Raw genomic sequence first — 27,982 nt, 5'->3', positions numbered from 1 at the left:
TAATGATTAGAAGTTTTATTATCTCCTCTTTCATGGCATGCACTAATCTTGCACTAGGACATTTAGCACAATGTGTCATCACTCTTAATCATGCTACGCAATAAAATAATCTCAAATATAAGAACACTAACAACTCTGAGTAACTTCAACACGGTGCCGTAGCGAAATAAAGCATTATCTCACATTAAAGGAGGAATACACCCTCAAAAACGATTTTGTATTAACATTGAGCAGTTGAGCTTTGGCGTGCGCAATTTTCTTTTCCTTCAATCTACCCTGTCTCAACTAAAGGTGGTGCCCAGAGTGCTTTGGGATTTGGACTCCTTAGTGAAAATATATAGAGGCAATAGTCAGTGGAGCATTGTAAACACACTGGAAATATTTTCATTTTCCCATTTGTGTCTGTGTAAAAAAAAGAAATATACCAAAAGACAGCAAAATAGCCTCACACAAATCTATAAAATGTTGACAGCGGTTTGTTTTTGGCTACTAATTAAATGCAATTTTTGTTTTGTCTTTAACATGTCATAATATAAAAAAACACTGCTACCATCATATTTGTTTACAGTAATAATTCTAAAAGCTTTGAAACAAGCTATAGTCTGCACAAACACAGAGTCACAGCTGTAACAGTAAAATAATTCATTCTTTTAGTCAGAAACACACCTAATGTACACTTCCCACTGCTAACAAAGTCTCTTACATTATTTCTGTGTTAATATATTCTACTGTTAATGTAGAAAAGGCATCAAGTCACACTTGTTGCATTCAAGCAGTAATCATAATCATCCTCGATAAAGGTACTTCAGCCTCACTTCTTCCGTCCTTCATTACACCAATAAAACCATCTTGTGCAACACTGAGGATTTTTGTGAGCATTCACTCCTGTGATTATTTTCTCTGTTTACTCGGGCTGCAAGAGATCACTAATCTCTGGCTGTGACCTCTCGGCTCTCTCAGAGTAGATAATTATTGTAATCACAAATAGATGCTTGACACAGTTGTCAGGCCTCGCCTTACAGTGACAGAGTTTGTCTGTGAATCTCGTTGAGGTGAGCGTCGCTGTTGGATCCGTCATATATTCCGCTGTCCCAAAACACAGAGCCTGTGGGAGACCAACACATCATAAGATATTATGATATATTTGTATAAAAATGCAGGCCAGACATTGCAAATTGTGACCTGTGAACATACTGCTGCTATTGGTGACATTGCTGATGACGGAGGAGCTTCGGGAGGTGAAGTGTGGAGCTGAGATGGTTGCTGTGGTAACCAACATATTTCTGTTATTCTGGGTGGCTGTCCGACTCCAATCTGCAGAAAAGTGTTTATTACAAGCCTATGTTAGTCTGTTAATTTAAATAGGTTTTCATCAGGCAAGATCTGGATGTAAAAGGAGCATCTTTTTTTCTGATTTATAATATTTATTTATGCACATTTATTCACAATGGACATCAGACATAATAATATCTCCACAAAGTGTAAGTCATACGTGTATCATGTCTGTGTGTTCAGATTTCACAAAGTTATGATTCTGAGAAGGCGTGTGATTTTTGATGCAAATTGGGTCACTTAGCATGCAGTATCTTGTGTCATGTCTGTCCCTCCTCAGTCCTTTCCAGTTTGTAAACCCCTGCCCTAATCAGTCCAATCAAATTATCAGAGGTATAAGAACACAGTTAGGTGCCTACCTGAGTTCTCAGCCAATCGCAGACTCCCACAGCAAAGATAAGTTCTCCACTGCCTGCGGACATTCTCTTTCACAGCACAGTGGAAAACAAAGACAAGGAATCCTGTACAGGATATAATAGTAAAAAAATAGCTTTTGGGATACATTTTTATATTATGGTTTGGCTAATATGGATAAACCCATATTGGTTTTATCAGAAAAAGAGTTGTGTTTTTTACAATGTGGAGTAGAACCCAGTATATTCATAAGTCTCACCTTGCAGAGAGTTGCATATGGTGAAAAGGTAAACAAAGGGTAAGTAGAGGGGTCCCCAGGCAAACAGGGAGAACCCCCAAGTGAGGCCAAGCAGGATGATGAGGCCAGCGATGCTGCGCAGATCTGTCATCACTCCCCTGTTGGGAGGCTGGTTCTGGGGGTTCTGCTTCTTGATCCGGGACAGCTGGACCATAACCACGATGAAGACCAGCAGGCACAGGGCAAAGATCAGGAGGAAGTAGGCCACCACGCCCACATAGAAGGCAATATCATTACGCAGCCAACAGCTACAGGGGGACAGATAAAGACCCAAAATAGATATTTAACAACCGAAAATAATGCATACTTGCTATCTCCTAGGTGGTTATTACGTGCCTACTAGGGGGTTGCAAGATACTTTTCTTGGATTTCAGGGAGGTTAGCAGAGTGTCACTAGTAGTACTAATGGGTACTATGGTGTTTTGTGTGGTTCTGTGGTATTCCCAGTGGTTACTGAATGGCTGCAGAATGCATCTGATTTGCTTTTACTTTATATGTGATTTATGTGTGTCTGTGTGTTGTCAGCTGAATAGAGCTTTTTCACAGTGAATATTTTAACTTGAACCTTTGAAAAGTCTTTGTTGTTGTTTCAGCATAGAGCACAGTAAAGCAGATTGTCTGTCTGGCCCTCCAGTGGCCAAATGTGTTAATGACAGGAATAATCAGGGGAAAAAAGATTTTGACTTATTCAAATTTAGCTTTTTAATTATCCTGCAAAACATGTAATGTATTGCATCTGAAACTGTATCAATAAAAAAAATGCATGTGTTCACAAAGGGTTATTAAGATTTAGGAGTAACTTACAAGTCATCTGAAGTGCCATCTGTATATTTTCCATATGTGACCAGACCATAGTTGTTTTTGTCCACTGATATTACAACGATCACTACGAGAAGCGGAAGGCCTGCAAAGACAAGGATGTTACTCAGCAGAACCATCTCAGTATATCTTATAAATATATATACAGTATATATATATATTTATTTATTTATAAACATTTTGAGCATTTAGGAGCTGACCTACCCCAGCCTATCATCGAGAACTTGAGCATGTATCTGCTGAGGTAGGGAGTGAACACCCGGACGATGCTCAGGTACATGTGGAGGGCCTCGAGCCCCGCCCAGGTAAACGATGTCAGCAGGAAGTAGTGCAGGAAGAAGGCGGTGCTAATGCACAGCCCGACCGCTGGGTAGAGTGCCAGCCAGCCGTCCAGCAAGAAGACCAGGTTGAGGAGGAGGAGGGATAGGCAGAGCTGGACCAGGATCTTGGCAGGAATATCCCGCAGCAGTTTTCTGCAGGAGACAGAGCTTGTTAGGATTCTTGTAAAAAAAGATATATATATATATATATTTAGCTTAATCATAAAGCTCAGATTTAAATAGTCATGGTTAAGACATAGATTCTTACTCAAATAAAAGATATGTCAGTAAGGTGAGAGCGAGGAAAATGGCAGAGATTCCACAGCCGATGTAGGTGATGAAAGTAAGAATTTGCGCTTGTTTACGGTCAATTATTCCCTCTCTGGACAAATCCTGTATTCAGAACAGGGTACACACACACAAATATAGACTTAATACATATTGTACAACAGCAGGCTGCACACCTTATAATTTCTCACTTTAATCATGTAGAATAAGATCATTTGTTTTGCCTCTTTAACTGGTAATTTAAGTTGTTCATTTAATTCCTAATATACATGTTGTAATTGCCATTTGAAGCACTTTATTGGTACTGTTATGGTCAATGTATCACACACATATAAACAAATGTGCACACAAACCAGCAGAATTGCAAAGGATGTGAGATGGTTGCAGCTGCAGGTTGTTTCTTCCTGTGTGGAATTGACAACAAAGCAGCCTGCAGAGCTCCAGCCTCCTCCACCAGCTGAACAAGAGAAACACAACAAACAGGGGCATGGATACATGGGTAAGTTTAAAGGTGCAATATGTAATATATTTACTGTAATAAATCCAAAAATGACCCCAATGTGTCATCAGATATTGAGGAAACATGCTAAGGTGAAATACTATCTTTTCTGACAACAATGCTAATGCCAGTATTTTCTACTTTTGAAATTTCGGTTCCATGACGGAATTTCTGTTTGTGTTTTGTTTGTGTGTGTTGTTATCAACTGCCCAGTTTGGCAGCTACAGCTGTAATGTTAGTACAGCCATGAAAGCAGCAAACAAACGAACGGGATCAACGGAGATAGATTCTACCCGACCTAAAAAAATTAGCATGTTTCTAATAGTTGCGTGACCAGAGACGTTACAAACCCCGGGTAAATATTGGAGATGTATTTGAAAGATGGAGACAGCTTAGAGCCCAAAAGGATGCTGAGTTGGCTAATTTACTCCTGAACAGGTAAGTATTAGCTTCAGGCTAATTTATTACGGCTACAAGGGACGGGCATTTTATTTCAACATCCGTGTACTCACATTGAATTATATAGCTAGAGTACCCAAGTTGGCTACAAATTGAGACACAGCCAGTAAAGTGATCCCGACTGGTCCTGGCTAACGCCGCCATGCTAACCCTGCTAACCCTGCTAACTGCTAGCTAACGTTACTGGAGGACCAGGCAAGCAGCCACTGCTGTTTACAACGTGTGGCCTATTCAGCGGCCGTAGCCGACAACAGTGAGTTATTTTAAGCCAAGAGAGGGGGGCTGTAAATTGGGAAGAGAGGACCGTGAGTTTGCAGTGTGTTTAGCGATTGTTGCCATTTCTAAGCCAATAAAGTGTATTCAGTCAGATGGAGAGGACGGCAAGGTAGTGTTATTTTTAGTGGTTCCTACCGTAATTCTGAGCCTAGTGTCTGTCCGTCGGGTGGAGAGGACTGCAAGGTTGTTGTGTTTTTAGCGGTACATACCCTGATTGTAAGCCGAAAAAGTGTGTCTGTCAGTTGGGTACAGAGCTCCGCGTAAGCACGGGCTTTTATGACTGTCAATATAGCCAGCATCTAACGTTAGCTACTCTGCTGTGCTGTGGATTAATGTCTGGCTATGTGAGACAAACCTCTAGCAACATTGTTGTGGATGCTCCTTCAGTGCGCTTTGGAGGAGGGTCTTGCAAAGCGAGACTATGGATGCTGCGGTCTCAGCCTGGCAACCTCTGTGAATTTCGAGTCTGGGGAGGAGGGGGGGGGGGGGGGGGACTCTCTCCAGTATTTTGAATTTGTACTGCAGTAACTATTTTAAACACTAGCTGTCAGTATTACATATTGCACCTTTAACCAAATTAACCAACTCTATTTGGCATGCATGCACGCACTCACCATTACGAGTAAAGTCCCAAAATGCACAGGAGGCTGCATAGTTTGCCTGTGAACAAATCAGAAGATGAAAAGCTTAACAGAGGAACTTTGAGTGATCTTAATCACTGAATTTTAACAATTCATTTTTATGTGTGCACACTTACATGTACAGGGTTGATGTTTCGGATGGTAAACTGAATGTTCTCACTCAGGTTGCTTATTGACAGATTGGTCACACTAGCGGCCAGGACTGGACTGACAAGGGTTTTGTTATCTAATGATGCATCCTGCAACAACAAAAAAACAGCTGTTTCCTTTTCTATTGAACCATACCTGGCTTAAAATTAAAAAAGAAATGTTGAACTTTACTGAGAAAAGGTACAAATGCTGTTTAAAAATCATTAAATGCAGCAATAAATACTTCCATATTCTGTGACAAAATCTGTAAGAGATAACAATGAGATGATGCGAAAGTACCTGGAACAGGACAGATTTGGTGTAGAAGGTGAACTGGACCCTGTTGGCCTGCTTCTGCTGCTCAGGACTGAGCCCACTGGTGAGGGAGGAGGGCAAGAATACAGACCCCAGAGCAGACCCTGACCTCTTGGACCGGGATCGACTGAGGGCACGGAGCTGGACACACCAAAAGTTATCAAATGGTTAATGGAAAGGTTTGGCAGTTCCTGTTTTCAGTATGTGTCTCTGCTCTTTATCTGTACGGCTGCTTTATGTCACAGTAGTTGTATTTGAAAACATTAGGGCTCATGCAAGAACCTCTCTTACATTTTACTTTGAGGTTTGCTCGTAAAAGTGTTCCACGTCAGATTGTTGAATGAATGCCATCATGAGTGGGTGCGCAATCATGAGATTGTTACATTATCTACTCCTCTAAAATTGTCTTATAAGGCCACCTGTTCCCCTTTGTTTGTGGGAGAGTTTCATTAAACAAAAGTATTACCAAATAGTAAAAACAAAGATTTCACACCAAGAACCTTCAAGTCAAGACACATGCCAATTAAATGTATAAAGTCTAAAAGAACAGTTTTCTGCCCTGTGGAGAATATTGTCTTTACATGACTCATACGACAGGTCGACAACACTCTTGAATTTTTTATTTAAGAGAAAATTCCAAGTATGAGAAAATTAGTTTATGATAACAAAAAGGACCAGTGTGTAGGATTTAGTGACATCTAGTGGTGACGTTGCAGATTGCAACCAACTGACCAAGTGTGTAGTAGAACCTACGGTGACCTTCAGGTAAGCCTTAGCTAAAGGCCCTCTCGAGAGCCAGCGCATGGTTTGTCCGTTCTGGGCTACTGTAGAAATATGGTGGTGCAACATCGCTATGTAGATATGAAGGACTCACTCTAAGCTAACAAAAACATTACTCTTAGTTTCAGGTGATTATACACCAATGAAAACATAATTATGAATACTATATTTAATTTCTGCCAATAGATCCCAATGAATCCTACACCATGTCTCTTTAAATCACTTGTACGTGCCACATAGATAAGAACGAATTTGTTCGTATAAATGGTTCTTGCCCGAGGCCCATTGAGTCTCATGAAATTCAGTGAGACCAGATGGCTAAATTCAGTTGTGGGCTACCTGGACATTATCTGTGTTGAAAATGTCAACAGAAGTTGTTGGAAAGTTCGTCCCATCAATTGTCCTCACTGCCAGAACCAGAGAACCCGAAGAGAGGATCTCTCTGTCACCAGTGACAACCAGCTTAAGACCCATATCATCTACCAGGTGAACCAGCCTGTCAACAGGACAGAAGACAAAACATTTAGAAAAAAACTAAAAAAACATCAAAGGTAGGGGTTTATGTGTCCATGTGGGTGAGGGTTGTGTGAATTGTACCTGTTAGCAGAGGCAGAGAGAGCCAGTGAGTCGGCCTTCATCAGGTTGCTGATTATGTTGACCATCTTCTGTCCCACTGCCTGAGAGACTGTGGGGCCGTCCAGAAGCTTCTCTAACTTCCTTACCAACTGTGCCACCTGCAACATCCATTAAATGATGAAGTTTACTGTGAAGTTTTCCACAAAAGTAATTGTTGTATGCTAACATTTTTTCTTTTTTCTAATAGTTCCATAGATCAGAAGCTTCACCTGAGAGGAGTTCAGTTGAGACGCATCCTGTGTTTGATTCAGCAGCTCATTTGCTTGCTCTTCCTGGGCCGTTTGACTTGTAGTTGTCTCTGCGATGGTTGTGGAGGTACTTCCTGTGCCTTGGCAAAGAGTACAGAAAGTTGTCAAGTCATATGAATTGATTATCCATGTATGGTGGTGTTTATATTGATAATAATGAGAATACATCAGAATATTATAGTGCTTTTTGAAGTCCTCAAAGACGCTTTACATAATGGGATACAAAATAAAAAAAGCAGTAAACATTTTAATTGATATAAGACATCAATGTAGCAAAGCTTTGATCAAAAAGCATTCCATCCATGCAGATTGAGGACCTTTACCAGTTAGAAATCTATTGTTATGATGCATTTATTACTGCACTCATGGACTGCAAAGTTTACCTCCTTTACATGTAATTTTAACTTTAAAAACCTTTCAAAAGAGCAAGCCGTTTCAGCCAATTTGATCCACCACACTCAAAAGCCTTTATTTGAGATGCAAATGTTGAATTCTCAACTATACATACCAGGTTTTGCGGTGGTTGTGTTGGTGATCGTGGTGGTTTGGAGAGTTGTTGAAGAAGTTGAGGTAACCTTTGCTGTAGTGGTGTTAATCTGGGCAGGAAGTGTACCATGCACAGTTGTAGTAGTTGTGGTGGAAGTTGTAGCTTCAAGGGAAGCGTTAGCTGCTGTAGTTGTCAAATTGACTTCTGGTCCTTTGGTTGTCAGGTTGAAGGTTAAACTGCTTACAGTTGAGCTCAGGTTAAAGCTGATTCCTGCGGTTTGATTGAGATTGATCAGTGGAGCAACTGTAGGTTTAGTGGTGTTGTCGACAACAGACGTCACATTGTCCGCAGTTGAGTTTTTTGTGGTTGTTGTTCCATTAACATGTTTAACAGTGGTAGACATTGTTGTGTTTTTATAAGGGGCCGTGGTGTTCTGTTGTGTTTCCCTGATGGGTGCAGTGGTTACGTTGTCTGTGGCTGTTTTGTTTTGAGAAACAGTAGTAGTGTTTATATTCTCAAGTGTTGTGTAATTGTTAGAGAGCGTAGTGACATTGTTCACCGTTGTGTGATTGGGAGAAGCTGTAAATGTGCGTATTGTTGCGTTACTTGTTGTAATTGTACCATTGTGTAAGTTCATATTGCTGTCAGCTGTGGTTATGTTGTACTCTGTTGTGTAATTGTTGGAGGGTGTTGTGTAATTCTTGGTTGCCATAGTTACATTATACACTACTGTGTGATTGGGAGAAGTCGTAAATGTGCTAACTGTTGTGTTAGTCGTAAATGTACTGTTTTCTTTTCCGTTTCTATCGGCTGAAGTTACATTGTACTCTGATGTGTGATTGGTAGAAGGTGTAAATCTGCCGGGTGTAGTTACATTGTATGCTGTTGTGCCATTCAGAGAAGGTGTAATTGTAGTTACATGGTATGCTGTTGTGTGATTGGTTGAATGTGGAACTGTAGTTACATTGTACACTGTTGTGTGATTGGTTCTAGATGGAACTGTAGTTACATTGTACACTGTTGTGTGATTGGTTCTAGATGGAACTGTAGTTACATTGTACACTGTTGTGTGATTGGTTGAATTTGGAACTGTAGTTACATTGTATTCTGGTGTGTGATTGGTAGAAGGTGTAAATCTGCCGGGTGTAGTTACATTGTATGCTGTTGTGCCATTCAGAGAAGGTGTAATTGTAGTTATGTTGTACACTTTTGTGTGATTGGTTGAAGGTGGAACTGTAGTTACATTGTACATGGTTGTATCATTTGGAGAAGATCTAATTGTAGTTACATTGTACACTGTTGTGTGATTGGTTGAATGTGGAACGGTAGTTACATTGTATTCTGGTGTGTGATTGGTAGAAGGTGTAAATCTGCCGGGTGTAGTTACATTGTATGCTGTTGTGCCATTCAGAGAAGGTGTAATTGTAGTTACATGGTATGCTGTTGTGTGATTGGTTGAATGTGGAACTGTAGTTACATTGTACACTGTTGTGTGATTGGTTCTAGATGGAACTGTAGTTACATTGTACACTGTTGTGTGATTGGTTGAATGTGGAACTGTAGTTACATTGTACACTGTTGTGTGATTGGTTCTAGATGGAACTGTAGTTACATTGTACACTGTTGTGTGATTGGTTGAATTTGGAACTGTAGTTACATTGTATTCTGGTGTGTGATTGGTAGAAGGTGTAAATCTGCCGGGTGTAGTTACATTGTATGCTGTTGTGCCATTCAGAGAAGGTGTAATTGTAGTTATGTTGTACACTTTTGTGTGATTGGTTGAAGGTGGAACTGTAGTTACATTGTACATGGTTGTATCATTTGGAGAAGATCTAATTGTAGTTACATTGTACACTGTTGTGTGATTGGTTGAATGTGGAACGGTAGTTACATTGTATTCTGGTGTGTGATTGGTAGAAGGTGTAAATCTGCCGGGTGTAGTTACATTGTATGCTGTTGTGCCATTCAGAGAAGGTGTAATTGTAGTTACGTTGTACACTTTTGTGTGATTGGTTGAAGGTGGAACTGTAGTTACATTGTACAATGTTGTATCATTTGTAGAAGGTGTAAATGCACCGACTGTAGTTACATTGTACACTGTTGTGTGATTGGTTGAATGTGGAACTGTAGTTACATTGTACACTGTTGTGTGATTGGTTCTAGATGGAACTGTAGTTACATTGTACACTGTTGTGTGATTGGTTGAATGTGGAACTGTAGTTACATTGTACACTGTTGTGTGATTGGTTGAAGGTGAAACTGTAGTTACATTGTACACTGTTGTGTGATTGGTTGAAGGTGAAACTGTAGTTACATTGTACACTGTTGTGTGATTGTTAGAATGTATAACTGTGCCGACTGTTGCTACGTTGTACTCTGCTGTGTGATTTGGAGACAATGTAGTTGTGTTAAGCTTTGAAACAATAAGAGCAGTAGCCATTTGTAGTGTTGAGTTGACAGAGGCTAATGTTGTGAATTCTGTTGTGTTGTGGTGTGCTGTGGTTGTGTTTAGCAGTTTTGTATTTTCAGTGGGTGTCAACAATGTTGTGTTATTAGATGAAGTTGTGTTTTGTACTATTGTACTGTTAGAGACAGTCACAGTCGTGTTTTGTGAGCTGGTTTGGAGGACAGGCTGTGCTGCTGAGGACTGTGTACTGTTAATTGTTGTGAGTGGAGTAGTCATGTTAGGCTGAGCTGTTCCTTGTGAGGCATTTGTCTTTTGAACTGTTGCAGTATTTTGAGCCACCGTAGTGTTGGTCACAGATGGTTTTAAGGCTTTAGGAGTTGTAGTGCTGTCGGTCAGATTGGAAGGTTGCGTCGTGCTTTGCTTGGTTGTGGAAGGCTCCGGAGGGCAACTGTCAGTCAGAAGTACAGCAAGGCTCTCATTTGCCTCACTAAAAAAATAACACATAGCAATATATTGTATGAAAAGATTAGGCCAGTGCCATGTTTAATGGCAATTGTATTCATAATTAATAATTAATTAATAAATACTGATTAATAATGAATTAATAATACGCTGAGAGTTAGATGAGTAGATCGATACCCCTCCCATGTCTGTATGCTAATTATGATGCTACCGCAGAAACAGAGGGAAACAGTTAGCCTGGTTCCATCCAAAGGTAACAAAATCTGGCAATTAACACCTCTAAAGCTCACTAGTTAACTTGTTATATCACCAAACCAAATTGTAAAAATGACCCTTACCCTATTTCCAGTATTTTTGCTAAGCTAAGATAACCATCTGCTGGTGATAACAAGTCATGTAGGACAGAGTCGTTTAATTCATCAGTCAGTAAACAATAAAAATAAATCCTTTCTCCTGCCTATGTACAGTCAGTTGTTTGTTTGTTGTTTGTGTTCATCTCTTAAAGAAAAACCCACTTTAGAAAATGCTGCTTACAGGGTTAGGTAACATCCATCTATCGTTGCATGCATTCTAGCAGCTACTTTGTTTTGTAATTTACATTTTCCTCAGCGTGATTCATCTATAAACAGTTCAGTATGTGAGTTCATGAATTTTCCAGAATGGCTATGAAAATCAGACACCATTTGTTTCTCTTGTGCCCAACATGCAAAAAGCCACCACCATACAAATGTTTTATAGATTTACCATTTAAGTAGAGTGGGGTCAGGTTGGCACACATCAGAGGTCAACAGGTCACTGGCAACCCAGGTCAGGTTGGATATCAACAGAGTACTGACAGCCAAACCAGGAGGACCACAAACCACTGAGGACACACAGAGCATCGTCAATAATACATTAGTCTATATCCACGACGTTCCACTCCCGGGATTGCTCCGGTGCTGCCGGAAATTCCGCCAATGCCACTCTTTTCGGCCGGATGTCCGTTACCTTCCGCTTTCTTTGTGTTGTAATTTTAAACTCTGGTTGATTTATGAAGACTATGGTCCACTGCTCCTCAGATCTCTGCAGGGTAAATCCAGACAGCTAGCTAGACTATCTGTCCAATCTGAGTTTTCTGTTGCACGACTAAAACAACTTTTGAACGTACACATGTTCCACCAAAACAAGTTCCTTCCTGACGCTATTTTGCAGTGGCACCGTGGCTCTGTCCGGCACTTAGCACTGCCCAAAACGATTATGATTGGTTTAAAGAAATGCCAATAAACCCTCCTCTGCAGCGCTGTGGAGGAAGGTTTGTCAATCCGAGACTAAAAATACATTTACACAATAGATTTGTATAATGTCTAGTGATGGCCAAATGAAGCTTCGTCAAGCATTTTCTTTACTTTCTGAGCCCACTAGATGGCGCTCTCTGTTCATCAAAGGGTTGAGAATACACTGAATTGCAATGCCTTACAGTACAGATCCATTTTTGCAACATGACTGAAGCGTGGTGTCGCGACGTCATACATCCATGGTTGATGCTCATTTTTCAAATGCAGCACCGCCTTCCCGGGATGCTTTGCGGGCACGTTAAAGTCGCTTGACGTCACCCATAGGAATAAAGTGGAGCGCAGCGCGACAGAAGCATCGCACGGACAAATGGATCAGCACCGTTAGGCCTTTCTCCTAAAACCAAGAGCGCCATCTAGTGGGCTCAGAAAATAAAGAAAATGGTTCACGAAGCTTCATTTGGCCATTACTAATAATGTCATGGTACAATCCACCTATTGGTCGCCATGCTCATGTGGGTGTGGCTTACCTGCCACACAGAGTTTACAAAGCAGAAGTTAGGGAGACTGAGTAGACAGTCGGTTTTTGGAAGAGAGACAGGTGCTTCTGAATTTAGTAACAAAGATTTTCCCTTTTCCCCAACAAGTCATGTTAATGTTTTGTCTGCGTCTAAATGTCTACAAATTAACTGTCAACTGAGTGAGCTGGTTGGAAGCACAGCAAAGCAGCACCCCGGCTACGACAAGAGGGTACTTCACCTTTACCCTCAGCCTGGCAGGCTAGCGCTTAGCTCTGTAGTTTCATATGCACGGGCTAACAAAACTCTGGAAGCCCTAGACGTAAGATAGTATCAAGTTTTCCCAGGGTTGTGGTAATTCCATGACAATATATAAAAGAGGTTTCATAATAGGTAAAACACATAAACCTGCAGACTCACCCATGCGTGTAAGTGGCGTTTCACTTGTTATGCCACTGTTGTTGTTAATGACTTGTTGCAGAAGAATATTTAGGGCGCAACCATTGACAGGTCCAGACATCTCCAGTATCACCATGCAGCTGTACAACCTAGAGACCAGCAGCAAAGAGGTTAAAACTATCCATGTTCAGACATTGGCACAGGAATTTTAAGAAATAAAGTCATTAATGTCTGTTTACATAATAGACAACAGAAAGACACATATCTACCTCCGTGGTGTCCCGTGGCATTCCAGATGAGCACGCTGGATAAATAAAATAATTGATGAAGCATGACTAACAGCTCTAGATCAATGTGAGTAGACCAATGTAAGGTTAGGGTTAGTACCAAACTGTTATCTGCAGTAAGATTTACCTGGTAGAGCTTTGAGATATCTTGGCACACTGACCTGGAAACAAAGAATTGATGTGTGAATCATCACCACAAAACCCTTTTATATTCAGTATTTACATGTAGGTAATCGGTTCAATAACTTCCGATGGTCTACATGTAGGAACTGTAAGTAATTCAAAGTGGATAGAGACTTACCCTGACATTGTGTTACATGCGCGGGCTGCACTAAGTCCAGACAGCTGTTAAATCAGGTTAGGAAGTCAGTACATAGCATATATACTATATATAATAGGAAGTATAGTTCAATCATATACTGCGCTGTACATACCAGTACTTTTAGGGAGTTAACATTAAAAGAGGCACTGTTAATATTGATTCTCATGGCAAAAAACTGGCCTAAAGAGAAAAAAACAAAGTAAAAGTTGTCAGGGGCAGTTTAGGACATAATTAAAACACCCATCTTCTGAGACACGTATGTGTCAGTTAAAGGAGTAGTTTAATATTTTGGGAAATACACATACACTTTTCTTATTTTCTTACAGAGAGAAGCTCAATACTACTCTCATGTCTGTCAATTAAATATTAAGCTACAGCCTGGAGACGGATAGCTTATCTTAGCACAAAGACCAAAGACAGTGGCAAACAGCTAGCCTGGCTCTGTACAAAAGTCTACCAACAAGCACCTCTAAAGCTTACTACTTAATATCTTGTTGGTTTATTCAGTACAAAAAAACAAACAATTGAGCCAGGCTAGCTCTTTCCCCCTGTTCCAGTCTTTGTGCTAAGCTAAACTTACCAACTGCTGGCTGTACCTTCATATTTAGCACACAAACATATGTTTGGTATCACGCTTCTCAGCTAACTCTCAGAGAGAAAGCCAATAAGCATATTTCCCAAAATGTCAAACTGTTCCTTTAAAGTTTGAATAACATCCCATACAGTCAAAGTACAATATTATAGTATCTATCTAGTATATAAAATAGTATCTTATTTATCACATTTAGCAGCTGTGTGTGGAGGGATATGAGCACATGTAGCCTATATAAACAAATAATTGACATTGCAGTACAAACATATGCAGACAGGCAGGAAGACAATATTCTGGCTGTTTTCTTACTTGCAGAATTACAGAAAGCAGTGCAGTCACAAAAGCGAGGCGCTTCACCTAATGTACAGACAAACACGGTTACAGCAGCAGAGGCATCCTGGTAAATATAATGAATGTTTCGACCTGGTATTTAAATCCGATCTAAGGGATCGGATCACAAGTCTGTGTTTTTGATACTCACTGCTGCAGGATTCTGTATTAGGTTGTGGAGCTGGGTTGGAGTCGGGCTCTATGAGGGAGCTAAGTGAATAAACACTGATAAGATTCAGTGTGCACATGTACAGATATACGTTCAATCAGAAAAAAACAAAGGTATTGCTCACCATGTAAGCATGGAGTGATTGTTTGCCTGACAGATTTCTTCCAGGGAGGACGTGGATGTACACCTCACAAATACGCCACTGGAGGGCTCCACATCCCCACAAACATCTCGACCTGATGTGGACAACATCAACACAAGTAAGCTAATTATACTGTTTGTGTGCGCTTTTGGGGATTTATGTTAAGGGTAGGGTTAGGCATGTAGTTATGAGTCATGGTTTGGGGCAAGGGAATGAAGTATGTCAATGATGGCCCTCATGAGTAAAGAAACAAACATGTTTTTGTTTTGTTTTTTGTGCTCTTGTATGTCTATCTTTGCGATGGCCAGCTTTTCTTCCCCTTGACAGTAGGGGTATTTTTTTTTAGATTTGAGACACACACACACACACACACACACACACACACACACACACACACACACACACACACACACACACACACACACACACACAGACACACACACAAGTGCGTGGCATTATCTTTGTGGGGACCCATCATTGACATAATGCATTCCCTAGCCCCTTACCCTAACCTTAACCATCACAACTAAATGCCTAACCTTAACCCTTACCCTAACCCTAACCATAACCTAATTCTGACCATAATCCTAAAACCAAGTCTTAACCCTCAAACAGCCCTTTAAACTTTGTGGGGTCCAGCATTTTGGCCCCACAAAGCTGTCCGGACCCCACAAGTATACTGGACTCCCGGTTTTTGGACCCCACGAATATAGTTAAACAAGAACACACATACACACACACACACACACACACACACACACACACACTTGTGAGTGTGTATATTGAGATCTGTGTTTTGCATTGTGCACAGGTATATATTTCCGTGCGGGTGTTGTGGGTATTGAAGTATACATTAAAACATGGCATAACCTTAGATTGACTGATTTTTAAAACAAAAACTAACAACAAATTAATTTCATGTTCTTCTAATGCAGTTTAATTTTTTTTTTAAATCACTAATGTTTATAAATGCAGGCTTATCATTTTGACTATGACCAATTGAGAATCGCACAACATGTTTAATTATATATGTGGATATAATAATAATATAATTAAAAGGCTTAAAAAACAAACTGAGTCTTTAAACAGTAGTGTGTAGTGTTTTTTTGTACGTGTGAAGATCACTTAAAATGTAAATGGACTGATTGAAAAATGCTCACCGACTCTCTCCACCTTTCCTATGATTCTGGCTTGTATTTGTTGGTCACCAGCTTGCTGCAGTGCAGAGACTCCGGCGCGCTGCAGTTCACACGCTGAGACAGCGTGGCTGAGCTGCAACAGCACATTGCAGGTTGTTTGTCTGGAAACAAAGTAGTCGCACCACTGTAACGAGGTGAAATCTGAAGTATGGGTAGGAGTGAACACAAAATACCTACTGACATGCTGTTACCTTATGTTACTTTTTGCATTGCAGTTCACCTGTACTGCCTGGAGAGAGAGAGAGAGAGAGAGAGAGAGAGAGAGAGAGAGAGAGAGAGAGAGAGAGAGAGAGAGAGAGAGAGAGTATAGTCGTCTGCCTGCCTTGTAGAAGATATTTTATTCTGAAAAGTGAAAGGGTGTTGCCTGTTTCTGGGAAAGACTGACCTGAAGTTGTCTGTCACCCTGACAGAAATCTATAAAGCCTGTTACTCCATGTGTTGCATTACTGTGGCAACTAAATGCATTTGACACCTGAGTGAAAGATGGAGAGAGGTGACAGGAGCTAAACACATACAGTTTAGGCATCAGGACAGTGACAAATATTTTGGTATTAATAGTTTGCATCAGAACACATCCACATCAGATGAACTTTGTAGAAAGTGTTGCCCTTTTTATACAGTTACCTGAATTTAGGACAAATCAAGTTAACTTAAAGCCACTGTGTGCTTTTATGTGATTATATGTGAGTTTTTGTTCATGTAAAAAAATTGTTTGATTTCAGCTATTCATGAAAGTCATTGTCAGCTCAGGTATGGTACACAGTATGCTACGTCCTTAAGTACAGAGTCAACTGAAGCCAAAGAAATATATCCTAATCCAATAATTGTTATTAGGTGGTTAGTGAATTACAGCTAGATTTGCAGTAAAATAAAAAGAACAGATAAAAAAAAATTAAAGTCAAGTGACTCTGTAAATCAAGTATTTCATTTATCAAATATTTTTATCATGACAAACTTTTTATCTATGTAGTCTTTCTTGGCATAAATGGGCTTCCATAGTCATGACATCACTGAGCTTTAAAAAACAAATAAGGTGACTATGAATCTTTGTACTAAATTTGAAAATTATTCTGATAATCGATTCATTGTTTGGAGTCATTTTGTAAGAGAAAAATGACAACATTTTCTGGTTCCATCGTCGAGGATTTGTGGGTTTTGTTTAGTCATCTACAATGGTAATCTGAGTGTGTTTGGGTTTTAGACTGTTGGTTGGACAAAACAAAACATTTGAAGATGTCATCTTAGACTCTGATGGGCATTTTTCACTATTTCATTACACTGTTTAAACAGAACGGTTAATTGATTACTGGTAATCGAGAAAATAACTGCCAGATTGAAATCAGCAAAGTCAATTTTCACCTCTAGTATAGCCTTAAGGACCTGTTTGGGGGAATTGTCTGTATAATAGAATCATTGTGCAATGATTCCCATACAGCTCATCTTAGACAGATCTTAACACCTTCAAACTCCTTTTAAAGCTTTAGTGCGTAACTTTTTTATATAGATAAAAACGTCCGTTACATTCAAGCCATTGCCAAATGAGTTGCTACAAAGCTAATTAAGACTATCAGCTCCACACAACTCTCTCTCTGTATTTCTCAGCATAGCTGTGTTTAGAAACTGGTGTCGTCCGGCGACTTTCGTGCGCAGAAATTCGAGTGAAGATAATGACCTCTTCTGAAAAGTTCATCATATTTTTTTTAATCCTCTGTGTCCTCCTTAGCTACGTAGCAACTGCGTGGAGGAGGGGTGGGGGTGAAGCGCGATCACGGAAGGCTTGTGTCATGTGGCCGCACCGACAGAATTGTTATTGTCATTACTTGAATACTGAATTCCTCATGAGAGGAGACAGAAACTACGCACTATAGCTTTAAGGCTGAAAGTCAGTAGCTACAACCTCAAATCCATAGTTTCATTTTAAAGCTAATGGGCTGAAGTACAGAGTGAAAAACACATACGAACACATAGGCCCACTATGAAAAGGGATCTAATGCAACGTTTTCATACTGGAAACCGAGAGATGAATTGTAAAACGTCAGTAAATTACAGTGCCATTGTTCACACATAATCCAGGTTCATACGGCAATGACTGGTTGACAGTAATGGTTCTCAGATGCATCACAGGGTTGGAATGTTCTGCTCTTACAAACTAATCCTGCGCCAGCAAGACGTGTTTGTGACAAGTTGGCATTTAAAGCTATTAAGTGCATGACATGATGAAGGAGTGGAAAGCTAAAAGGTAAAACTAAACAATGTTGGATGGGGAGAAATTGTCACTCTCACCAAGTTGTGGACATCTTGCTCAGTCTTATTGTCGCCCTGGGCCGCCACACTTATGGACATCCAAAAGTAAGCATCTGCAGAAAAAAATGGAGCTGTTCAGGTCACAAATATACCTAAACAAAACACTCTGATTGTACAAAAGGTGGATGTTTCTTACTGGTATTGGAACAGAGTTGGCTGATGTTACAATTTACTAATGTGGAACCTAAAAGAATAGAGGAAAAATATTTTTAAAACCATTAGGTTTAGGTATTGTTTATTCTGTACATCAGTAACACAATGTTACACAGAGTCTCTAATTATAAACCCACACAAATACGCAGCACATGTCTCAGACTAACCCGACGGGAGTGTTCTTCCAGGCGTGGTTTTTTTGACAAGCAGAGATGTGATTAGAGAAGTCTGGGTACTGGCTGACATCTGATATGCCGAGCTGGCGCCAGACACAGGAACAGCAGTGAAAGGCAAAGCTGTGTTGGAAGCTGTGGTCTGGTTGACTGGGGTCAGTATGCTTAGTGGGATCCCATTTGTTGAGGGTGTAACAGATGAATTCTGGAAGTTGGATGGCTTTTTTTCCGTGCTGTGATTGGCTGATGGTGTGACAAATGGAGGCTCTGTTTGATTGCTGTTGACTGTAGTGCTACCAGGGGGTGTTGAAACTGAAAGTAAAATACAGACAGCAGCCATATCTGCAATTGTTACAATTACAATTGTTTCCAAGACACAATATGAAGGATTCTGGTTTTGAATTGGATTTATCCTTTTTTTTATTTACTGATATATAATGTAATGATATCATAATCAACAGAACTGATGGACAAAACTATAAAAAGTAGACTCTAATTGAAAGTATCTTTTACTTTGTATCATTTACAGACATTATAATGTGATAATAATTGATACAGATGATGGCCAAAACTTCACAATGCAGGGCGAAATTGTCCTTAAATCATTTACTGGCATTACTATATTGTCACAACTGTCAGAAATGATAGACTAAATTAAAAAAAGGCTGTACTTTTTTCTTTTTTTTTATCATTAACTGACATAGCGTGATTCAGCTTATACCGAACTTGGCACACAGTTATCGTCAGCATCACTCACCTGTGGCCTTAGACGTCTGGTTGCTCATGTGTGTGACAGGTGTAGCCATGACAGAACTCGTGGTAGTTGTTGTTGAAGGCACTTCTGATAAAAGAAAGGAGGATGTTAAGTCAATCAAAAAGAAGCACTGTAAGTGAGATAATTAAAGGTGCACTCTGAGTTCCTGCATGGTTTCAGCACAATTTCATTTTTGTCTCAAATCGTAGGCATCTCTCCTTGATCCGCTAGCTGCCTGCCCCCTGAACACACTGTGAAAAAGCCCGGTCTCGGGAGACAACACAGGGGTCGTAAACGTCAAACAAACACTAGGGGCGCAGGCTGTCATGTGCATGCGCACTAACCCCCACCCCCTCCCCCAACCATCTTGTCAGTGATTGGCTGGAACATGGTTTGTTGTATTTTGGTTCACAGCCTGCGCCTCTACTGTTTGTTTGACGTTTACGACCCCTGTGTTGTCTCCCGAGACCGGGCTTTTTCACAGTGTGTTCAGGGGGCAGGCAGCTAGCGGATCAAGGAGAGATGCCTACGATTTGAGACAAAAATGAAATTGTGCTGAAACCATGCAGGAACTCATAGTGCACCTTTAAAGGTGTTTTATAATTAGATATTATTGTCTTGCTCACCAAGTAGAGGTGAGAATAACCGTTCAAATCCAGTTGGGAGTGCTGAAACAGAGAATGTAAATTAAGGTTTTCCCTCCGCACTCTGCAAGAGTCTAATCTAATCTAATCTCTTGTTGTCTAGGTGTCCCTAACTAGAATGTACTTTTTCCCTACTAAAAATCTTTATATTAGTAGCATTCTGGTAAAATTACAAAGTTGTCTACCCTTTTTTTTCTTCCTAATTCTACTGTACTGATCATTTTGGCTATGACTTTCTTGAAAGCATATTTACATTTCCAAAAGCCATATTGGTTAGCTAAAGGTCAAATAAAATACAAAATAAACATTTTAAAAGTGTGTTGTTTTGTTTGTTTTGTAACATGATCTGTGTTTTAATTTTCTTGTGTTTTAAAAAAGAAAAAAAAAGAACAAACACAATTTTATGTTCTCGAATGCACAATAAAACTATTCTTTTCTCTTTGTGTGTACTTCTCTATGTTCTCTTTCATGTACGTGTGTCATTTTGTCACATGAATACACACCATCAGTTACGCTTCTGTAAGCGCGTGCCCCACGCCTCAACTGTCTGCGGTCTACAAGACACATGAAAACATGCAACGTTCAACATCCAACATGCTCTAAGAACATGCACAACTACTGTGTGTAGAAAAGTGTTAGAGGTGAAGACACAAGTGAAGTGCCACGATTAAGTGTAACATTCTGCATGCACTATTATTGCTTGAAATTATTTAGTTTGAAAAGACAAATTTAGTGTCTAAATAATCAGTTACATTTGTGAAAGAACAGGCTGAAGAGATCACTATAGTAATACATGAGATGCATGCTTAGTGACGTCTATATGACAAATTAAAAAACGTGCGTTGTTTTAGCTAGACTTAAAGGCTTTTACAATCATGATGAAAGGACAGAAAAGATTACACTGCATTCTGTTATGAATGCAATTAGTCAGGAAAGTCATCTATGCACAAGATCCCAGCTTGAACAACATCCACGATTAGGATAAGTTAGGTAAAGACAAGCTTATGCATGTCTCTCTCACCAACACACAGGAGGTTTTTGTCTCTCTGTGCGGCCTTGGGACTAGTCAAGCCCCAGGACTGAGCGTTCCAGCCAATCACAGTGCCGTCCTCGCAGAGGCCATGGTTGCCCAGGTCTGCCCACATGCGGAACAGATACAACTCCACTTGCCCGAGTATGGCTCCGGGGGGTCGATCCCTGGGACGGCAGCCCAGCCACAGGGAGCCGTTTGGGGGGATGGCCCGAGCAATGACTGTCCTCTCTGCCAACATTTTCCCATCAACCTGAAACATTTACACAGCCTGTTTTGCTAACGTCGCCAATAAAGAGTTCAAAAGTTTGACTCCTGCTATTACTGAGCCCACACTGCCACAACATTCATAGTTTTGGCCATCATTTGTACCAGTAATAATAAGACCACACTCACTAAGTTAATTGCTAAGATCTGGGAAGGTGGAGACATTGCTAAACAATTTATTTAGGGGGGCAAGAAACACGTTGCACTCAGACGATCATACAGGTTTTAAATAAACACTCGGCTTGGGCAAACTTATTTAACAAAGAGTAAAACTATTACCCTGCCTTGCTTTCCATTTTACCTTCAAATAAAGTGGACAACATGACTAAACTGTTAGCTTGTTTACAACCTGTCTGATCGTGTTTCTTGCCCTCTCAGGCTTTATAATGATGTTGCAACATTCCCAGACATCCACAATACTTTTGGTGAGTACAATGGCCAAAACTACAAAAATAAGACCAATGTTATTATAAATTGGAGGTATCCTTTATTGTTGTGATTAGCTTGGCTACCTTAATGCTCAAATTGTAGGCTAAAGGTAATATATTTGGTCATTCAAAAATAAATAGTGTCCAAACTACCGGAAAAAAAGACAGAGGTAAAGAAAAATTAGCATTAGCATTTTCTGACTAGCTTAGAATAGTGAGGGAATAGGTTTTGTCATAGCAGGAAAGGTATCTATTTTCATACACTTAACTGCACATACCAACCCAACCCATACCATTCCAAACTCCACCCACAATGTGTGATATTTGCAAGATAAACTTATTGGTGTATAAACTATCTATTTTTAGCATACACTATTTGGCTTTGTTTTGTGTAAACCTCATGGCATACTCAGTGGGGGAAAGTAACTAGTACATTTACTCAAGTGTTAAAACTATGTACAAATTTGAGGTACTTCTAATTGAGAAGGAACTACTTTTTGCACCACTACATTTACACATCAATCCATCAGCAATAATAATCCAATAATATGATATTTAAGGCTAATGTTCTGCAGTAACTACTTTTATTTTGGATACTTTAAGTACATTTTGCTAACAATACTTATGTGTTTTTTACCTCGGTAACATTTTCAATACAGGACTTTTACTTGTAATGGAGTATTTTCTTATTAATGTGGTATTGTTACTTTTACTTAAGTTAAGGATAATTTGTACTTGCTTCCTAATTTCTAATTCCTTCCTCTACCACTGAGCATACTAGTATACTACAGGTATTACCTCCAGGCTAAAGGAGTTGCGCGATACGTCCCTCCTCAGACACACTCTATGCCAGTGTGTTGGGGACAGCCGCATAGGAAATCTGTGTCGGACCATTAGCAGCCACCCATACAGTGCCTCATCATCTCCCTCCAAACCCAGCTCAGGTCCGGGTGCAAGGACCGAGCTGTAAGAGAAGGCCACCCAAGCTCCGGGGACCACCACACGGATGTCAACACATAAAGTCATCTGAAGGAGCAGCGGCATGGTGGCCCTGTCCTGCAGGGTCCAGTGGTCCTCACAGCCATTTAATACTGCCTTAGTGTCTCCCAGGAAATAGCCAAGTGCTGGAGAAGAAATGCAGACTTAAAAAAAAAATGTAATTGCACCACAGAGCTGCACTGGAAGCAGAAATAGTGTAAATGGTTGAACCTAAGAGTCAAAGATCTTTAAACAAGGACATATTATCACCATATGTTGATATGGAGAATGTGTTAGCAAACAGTTGCTTATTTACACATCCAGCAGATACGGTGCAACATTAGCATTCATCGTGTTGTCCACTTGGTAAATCATCATCATAACCTTTATTTAAGAATCTCGGAAATCATTGACGATTCCCTCATTTTCAAAGATGCTGAGATACAAGACACATAAAACATGAAGCACGAAGCAGGTAAATAATACTCAATGAAAACAATCACACACAGAAGTGAAGTGATCTGAAATCCAATATTCAGTTTCTTTTAGCTTTAGCTAGCTAACGTTAATCACTTCTTTTTTAAGATAAATGATAAAATAACTGTGACAATTCCCTGTGGGTTCATTAATACGATTGCACCTTTGACATTATACATTGTCCTTTGATCCATTGTTAATATAAAACTACTGATTAATGCTACTTTTAAGAAAAGGGTTTAGTCAAGCCATCAATGTCAGCTAGCGTAGCTGAGCTTTAAGCTCCAACTGAGCCCGCTAATGCACAACCCATTTTAGTTACTGAACAGTGATTCATTTGATCACATTGCCAAAATATTTAACGTCTTAATTAGACTTAAACATTGAATCCCTGAAGAAAACAAGAAGAAGCTACTGTTTATTACTTTGATTTATCTGTCTGTGATAGCAGTTTAGTTTCACACATGCTAGAAATGCTAACTGCTAGACCAATTCACAACACAAAATCAGTCACACACTATAACATAATCAGTTTTAGTTGTTTTAGTTCTGTTGCCATTGTTGTGACAACAATTTTCTAGCCCAAAAAAAACAAAAAAAATCTAGCCCAAACTCATAGACTGTTAATATGGTAAACGTAGCCATTAGCATCCTCATTGTGAGTGCGTTAGCATGCAGAGATTAGCATTTAGCTCAAAGAAGCTAAGTACAGCCTCACATAGCTGCTAGTGTATTGCTGTAAACTCATATTATTACTTTCATTACTGTTTTTGTGGATGATAGATTTCTTTAAAAGTCAGTGGTTTTGGACAAACATGCTAACAAAAGACACTACTATCACAACTGTAAAGAAGTGGCTAACAGAAGTGTGCTGTTTCAAGTTAAAAGCCTCTTCATCTGCAAAGAAATCCCATTTCCCTTAATTAAAATCAATATTTAAAACCCTCTATCTCCTTCTCTTTTTCTCTTTATATGTGAGTTAGGCGTACCTTTGGGTGGAGTGGCTGTCATCAGTGAAAGCCAGATGACAAGAAGGAAATGATGTGTCCATCTCCAACATCCTTTAAAGCAAAGGCCATGCATCCTCCTGGAAACATAAGGTGACATAGAGTCAAAGAATTTAAACATCTTCCTCTTCTTTTGGTTTTATTTGGGTAGAAGCCATTGCACTGGTTTGTGTCAGAGCTACTTCGCTATCATTTATTCATTGATGTCCAAAATACAAAAAATCCTATATACAACTTCCTATATCTCTGAAATGTTCTTCCCTTCCGTGCAGTCTGTTCCTAAATGTAGATATGATCACAGTGTATCATAGTTTCAGTTGTGGAAACTACACCAATATTATCCTTTACAGCTGGTAAACTAAAACCATCTAATATTATGGGCTTTGTCTACACTCACGAATTGACTGCAGGGCAGAAGTGGACACAGCAGATTGGGTTACACCCCACTGCATTCACACCTTCATAAATTACAGGTTATTGTTGCATGTGGTGTCTGTTGTTGATACACCGCACGTTATGCTTGTAAAATGGAGATAATACAGTATCCCACACTGCATAAAGTATGTTGTGACATAATTGCTCAAATAGCCTATACAAATTCAAAGCATCAGAAAGAGGAAAATACTAATATAACATGCTTTTGTTTGTATGTAATCTGTTACCCTCATTCATTAAGAAGATTTAATTGATATTTCATATATCATTACCTTATAAGGTTGTTATGGAGATCTTGTTGGCAAACAGTTGCATATTTACACATCCAGCAGACAGAAAGTGTCTTATTTTTATTCACAAGGCAACTGTAAGTTCAATACTCACTCTGCTTTTAGCTCTGTTTTGGTCTCCACCAGCTCCGAAGGGAAATGTCTGTCATCCACTATGTTCACCAGCTAGTTGCAAACTTTCTCTAATTGCCGTTGAGTACTGGTAAGGGATCAAAACACTTAAGATTTGTGCGCTGGAAAACCAAAACAACGATCGTAAAAAAGCTAAAATGTTAAAGCTAAGGGGGGCTACAGAGTTGGGTGATTGTTGAGATATTTCTTACAAGCGACCCCTTTTAAATTACACATAATCTTTTGATCTAGTGTTCATATAAAAATATTCATAATTGCAGCTTTAATACTAGCCAAAATAGCGAGGCCATTTCCAAAGGCATCTTACCCTGGCATTGTCACTGCTTGATATGTAAAAAGAATAAAATCTATAAGTAGCCTAAGTAAGTCATCAGAACTGTGATGTAAATCCTTTCCCATCCACGCTAAGGCAGGCATATTACATACAATGCAAAATAAACTTCAGAATTCTACTAATAATCTTCAAAGCCTTAAATGGCTTGGTTTCACGTTACGTTTCTGATCTGTTCACTGACTACAGTCTAGTTAGACCTCTATGAAAACCCATTTTGGCCAAGAGAAGAAAATACATGAAAAGGCATGATAAAAAATATACAAATGGTGAGATACTATGCCAAACTTTTGACATAAGAAGTCCAGTTCTTAAATCTAAAACAATTACTAAGTAAAACATTTAATTTTAATTATATTTCAGTTTTCTTTTGTTGTTGTTTGCACTTTCTTTAAAATAAAATGTTTAGGGTGGCACCTATGGTTGCAGCTGATGCAGTGGTCTTGCTCGACGCCCTGCTGTGCCCTACTAAGCTCCGCATCGCCCCGCTACAACTATTATTTCTAGTCATCATCTTTATTGTTACTATAAGTGCCACTGTTCATCATTCCAACTGCTATACTTATTATGAATCATATCTCTCTATGTCTGTATATCTGTATCAGTGTCTGTGTCCAAACAGGCAGCGACAGATGCCGCCCACAAAAAGCCTGGGTCTGTCCGAGGTTTCTGCCTAAAAGGAAGTTTTTCGTCGCCACTATTGCACCAAATGCTTGCTCGAGGGAAATTGTTGGGTCTTTGTAAATTAAAGAGTGTGGTCTAGACCTACTCTATCTGTAAAGTGTCTTGAGATAACTCTTATGATCTGATACTATAAAATATACTAATAAATAAAATTGAATTGAATTGAATTACATGTTACTTGTTGCTTTATGCATTTTTAAATATAGCACATTGAAATGACCTGCAATACAATGTGCTATTTAAATAAAAATGTCTTGCCATGTAGAGAAAATGTATATTAGTGATTAGCAATTACATTTTTTTTTAAACAATTTTTACATGTGGATAACATTTTTCAAATTGTCGATACACTAAGACACATTTCTCAGTCCTTTATTCTCTTCCTTGTTTCAATAAGAAAATATGGATAAAAACCAAGCAGCTATAACTCTCATATACTCAAGGTATTAGCTTTTTCTCTAATTGGGCCTTCAGATGTAAAAGTAGTTGGCTCAGTGGTGATTATGATGAGATGCTTTCACTATTTGTTCTAACATACTGTTCCTTTTCTGTGAAGTCCTATTTTTAATCTGCATATTAATGCAAATGACTAAATGTGCACACGTACATGTACACGTAATTGTTACAATGTACGATTGTAATACAGGGAGTGCATGCAAATACATAGAATCTTATTGAAAAAATGTTGAATGCTAAAGTATGTAGCGTGAGTGTAACTGGGTTAAATGATATGCACGGATACAATCTAATGATTACTTTTTTATAAGTTTATCTGTCTAATAATGTTGATCCATATGTTTCTTCACTTCACCACAGTGTTGCTATGTTTGTTCCCACACTGATATAGGCTACACTTATCTGAAAACTTTGATACAAGATGGATTGAGAAACATGTCTATTCTCTGGGTAAAACAAGTTTAATTGTAATTTCAAAAATTCAAATTGTAAATTGCTGCTTAAAGAAAACTAAAATGTCTTATCATACATGTGAAACTACATGTCTATGTATCTGGGAGGATGTGATTTAGTATATGTTCTGTGTCAGAAAAAGAATCAGTAGCCTACCTGTTAAAGCCTCGGGGCAGAAGTCGCACTGTTGTTGTCGTTCCTAATATAGTTCCCACAGGCTGACTGTTCCTCTATTACAAATACCAAACCCTTTTGTATGTGTAATCTACAAATTGTCAATACATTTTACAGACAAAAATATTCAAATTATTATCAAGTTCTTCTCTGAAGTTTTGATGTTCACATTTAGAAATTTGAGTAAAGGAATCTTTTATTTGCTTACCTGAGCATCTGCAGAGTCTATGTAGGTTTACGGGTGTGAATGCATGTACATATTCACGTGTCTCTCCATGGTTCCGGTAATATCATTCATCCAAAAACTGCCACCGCTGAAGTATCACAACTTGTCTCTGTGTTTTTCTTCTCTTCTCTTCTCTTCTCTTCTCTTCTCTTCTCTGTCCTTAGGTGCCCTCCCTCATATCTCCAGTATCCACCTGTCACTTACACAAGAGCATCTGTGTAATGTGTAATGTGTCTGTAGCATTAGGTGTTTGTGTGTGTGCGTGAGAGTGTGTCGAGGTGCGTTCAGGAAATCAGAAATTTTGAAATGCGAGGAAACAGTAGACCAAATAATGAAACTCCCCCAGAGAAGAGAAGGAGGAGGGAAGAAATAATAAACAATGTTAAAGTGTCTGCCTGCCTGCCTGTCTGCCTGCCTGTCTGTCTGTCTGTCTGCCTGCCTGCCTGCCTGCCTGCCTGCCTGTCAGCCTGCCTGCCTGTCTGTCTGTCTGTCTGTCTGTCTGCCTGCCTGTCTGCCTTTTCTATCTCAGTATGACTGGAGGGCAGCAGCTGGTATTACAGGATGCAGGACCAGACAGTTCCTGGACAGGGTATTAGCCTTTATCTGG

At 39.5% G+C, this 27,982-nt stretch overlaps 1 protein-coding gene across 6 annotated transcripts; it reads right to left on the bottom strand.

Moving 5' to 3' along the window:
• Positions 1-27,982, bottom strand: adgrg2a (adhesion G protein-coupled receptor G2a). Of its 6 annotated transcripts, XM_078280220.1 has the most exons (39): positions 27,358-27,980; positions 27,132-27,240; positions 25,014-25,118; positions 24,177-24,274; positions 22,531-22,856; positions 21,029-21,290; positions 20,511-20,561; positions 19,990-20,031; positions 19,367-19,450; positions 18,604-18,921; positions 18,420-18,467; positions 18,263-18,336; positions 16,365-16,451; positions 16,171-16,208; positions 15,941-16,080; positions 14,763-14,874; positions 14,621-14,679; positions 14,449-14,496; positions 13,660-13,727; positions 13,527-13,570; positions 13,353-13,386; positions 13,208-13,242; positions 12,960-13,087; positions 11,495-11,612; positions 7,903-10,775; positions 7,356-7,474; positions 7,108-7,244; positions 6,850-7,006; positions 5,716-5,871; positions 5,403-5,525; positions 5,260-5,305; positions 3,765-3,868; positions 3,392-3,516; positions 3,008-3,276; positions 2,789-2,888; positions 1,946-2,232; positions 1,692-1,793; positions 1,195-1,314; positions 1-1,105 (listed from the first exon to the last, which is right to left on the bottom strand). In XM_078280220.1, the coding sequence occupies exons 4-39, from the start codon at positions 24,268-24,270 to the stop codon at positions 1,017-1,019; spliced, it is 7,017 nt and encodes a 2,338-aa protein (XP_078136346.1). In that variant the 5' UTR covers positions 24,271-24,274; positions 25,014-25,118; positions 27,132-27,240; positions 27,358-27,980; the 3' UTR covers positions 1-1,016. The 6 variants fall into 6 exon arrangements, with proteins under 6 accessions (XP_078136346.1, XP_078136345.1, XP_078136343.1 ...); XM_078280219.1 differs by lacking the exon at positions 27,132-27,240 and having other exon boundaries at positions 25,014-25,152; XM_078280217.1 differs by lacking the exon at positions 27,132-27,240.

The sequence above is a fragment of the Sander vitreus genome, chromosome 22, assembly GCF_031162955.1.
Source record: "Sander vitreus isolate 19-12246 chromosome 22, sanVit1, whole genome shotgun sequence".
Classification (NCBI taxonomy): Eukaryota; Metazoa; Chordata; class Actinopteri; order Perciformes; family Percidae; genus Sander; species Sander vitreus.
The sequence above is the reverse complement of the archived record's forward strand: the minus strand, read 5'-3'. Positions and strand labels throughout refer to the sequence as shown.

Bases quoted from the DNA above. Each gene is read 5' to 3' on its own strand.
- adgrg2a (XM_078280215.1), bottom strand. The intron at 18,337-18,419 runs GTAAGAAACATC...TTTTTTCTGCAG, and splicing joins CCAACTCTGTTCCAATACCA to ATGCTTACTTTTGGATGTCC. The intron at 7,475-7,902 runs GTATGTATAGTT...CTCTTTGCCAAG, and splicing joins CACAACCACCGCAAAACCTG to GCACAGGAAGTACCTCCACA.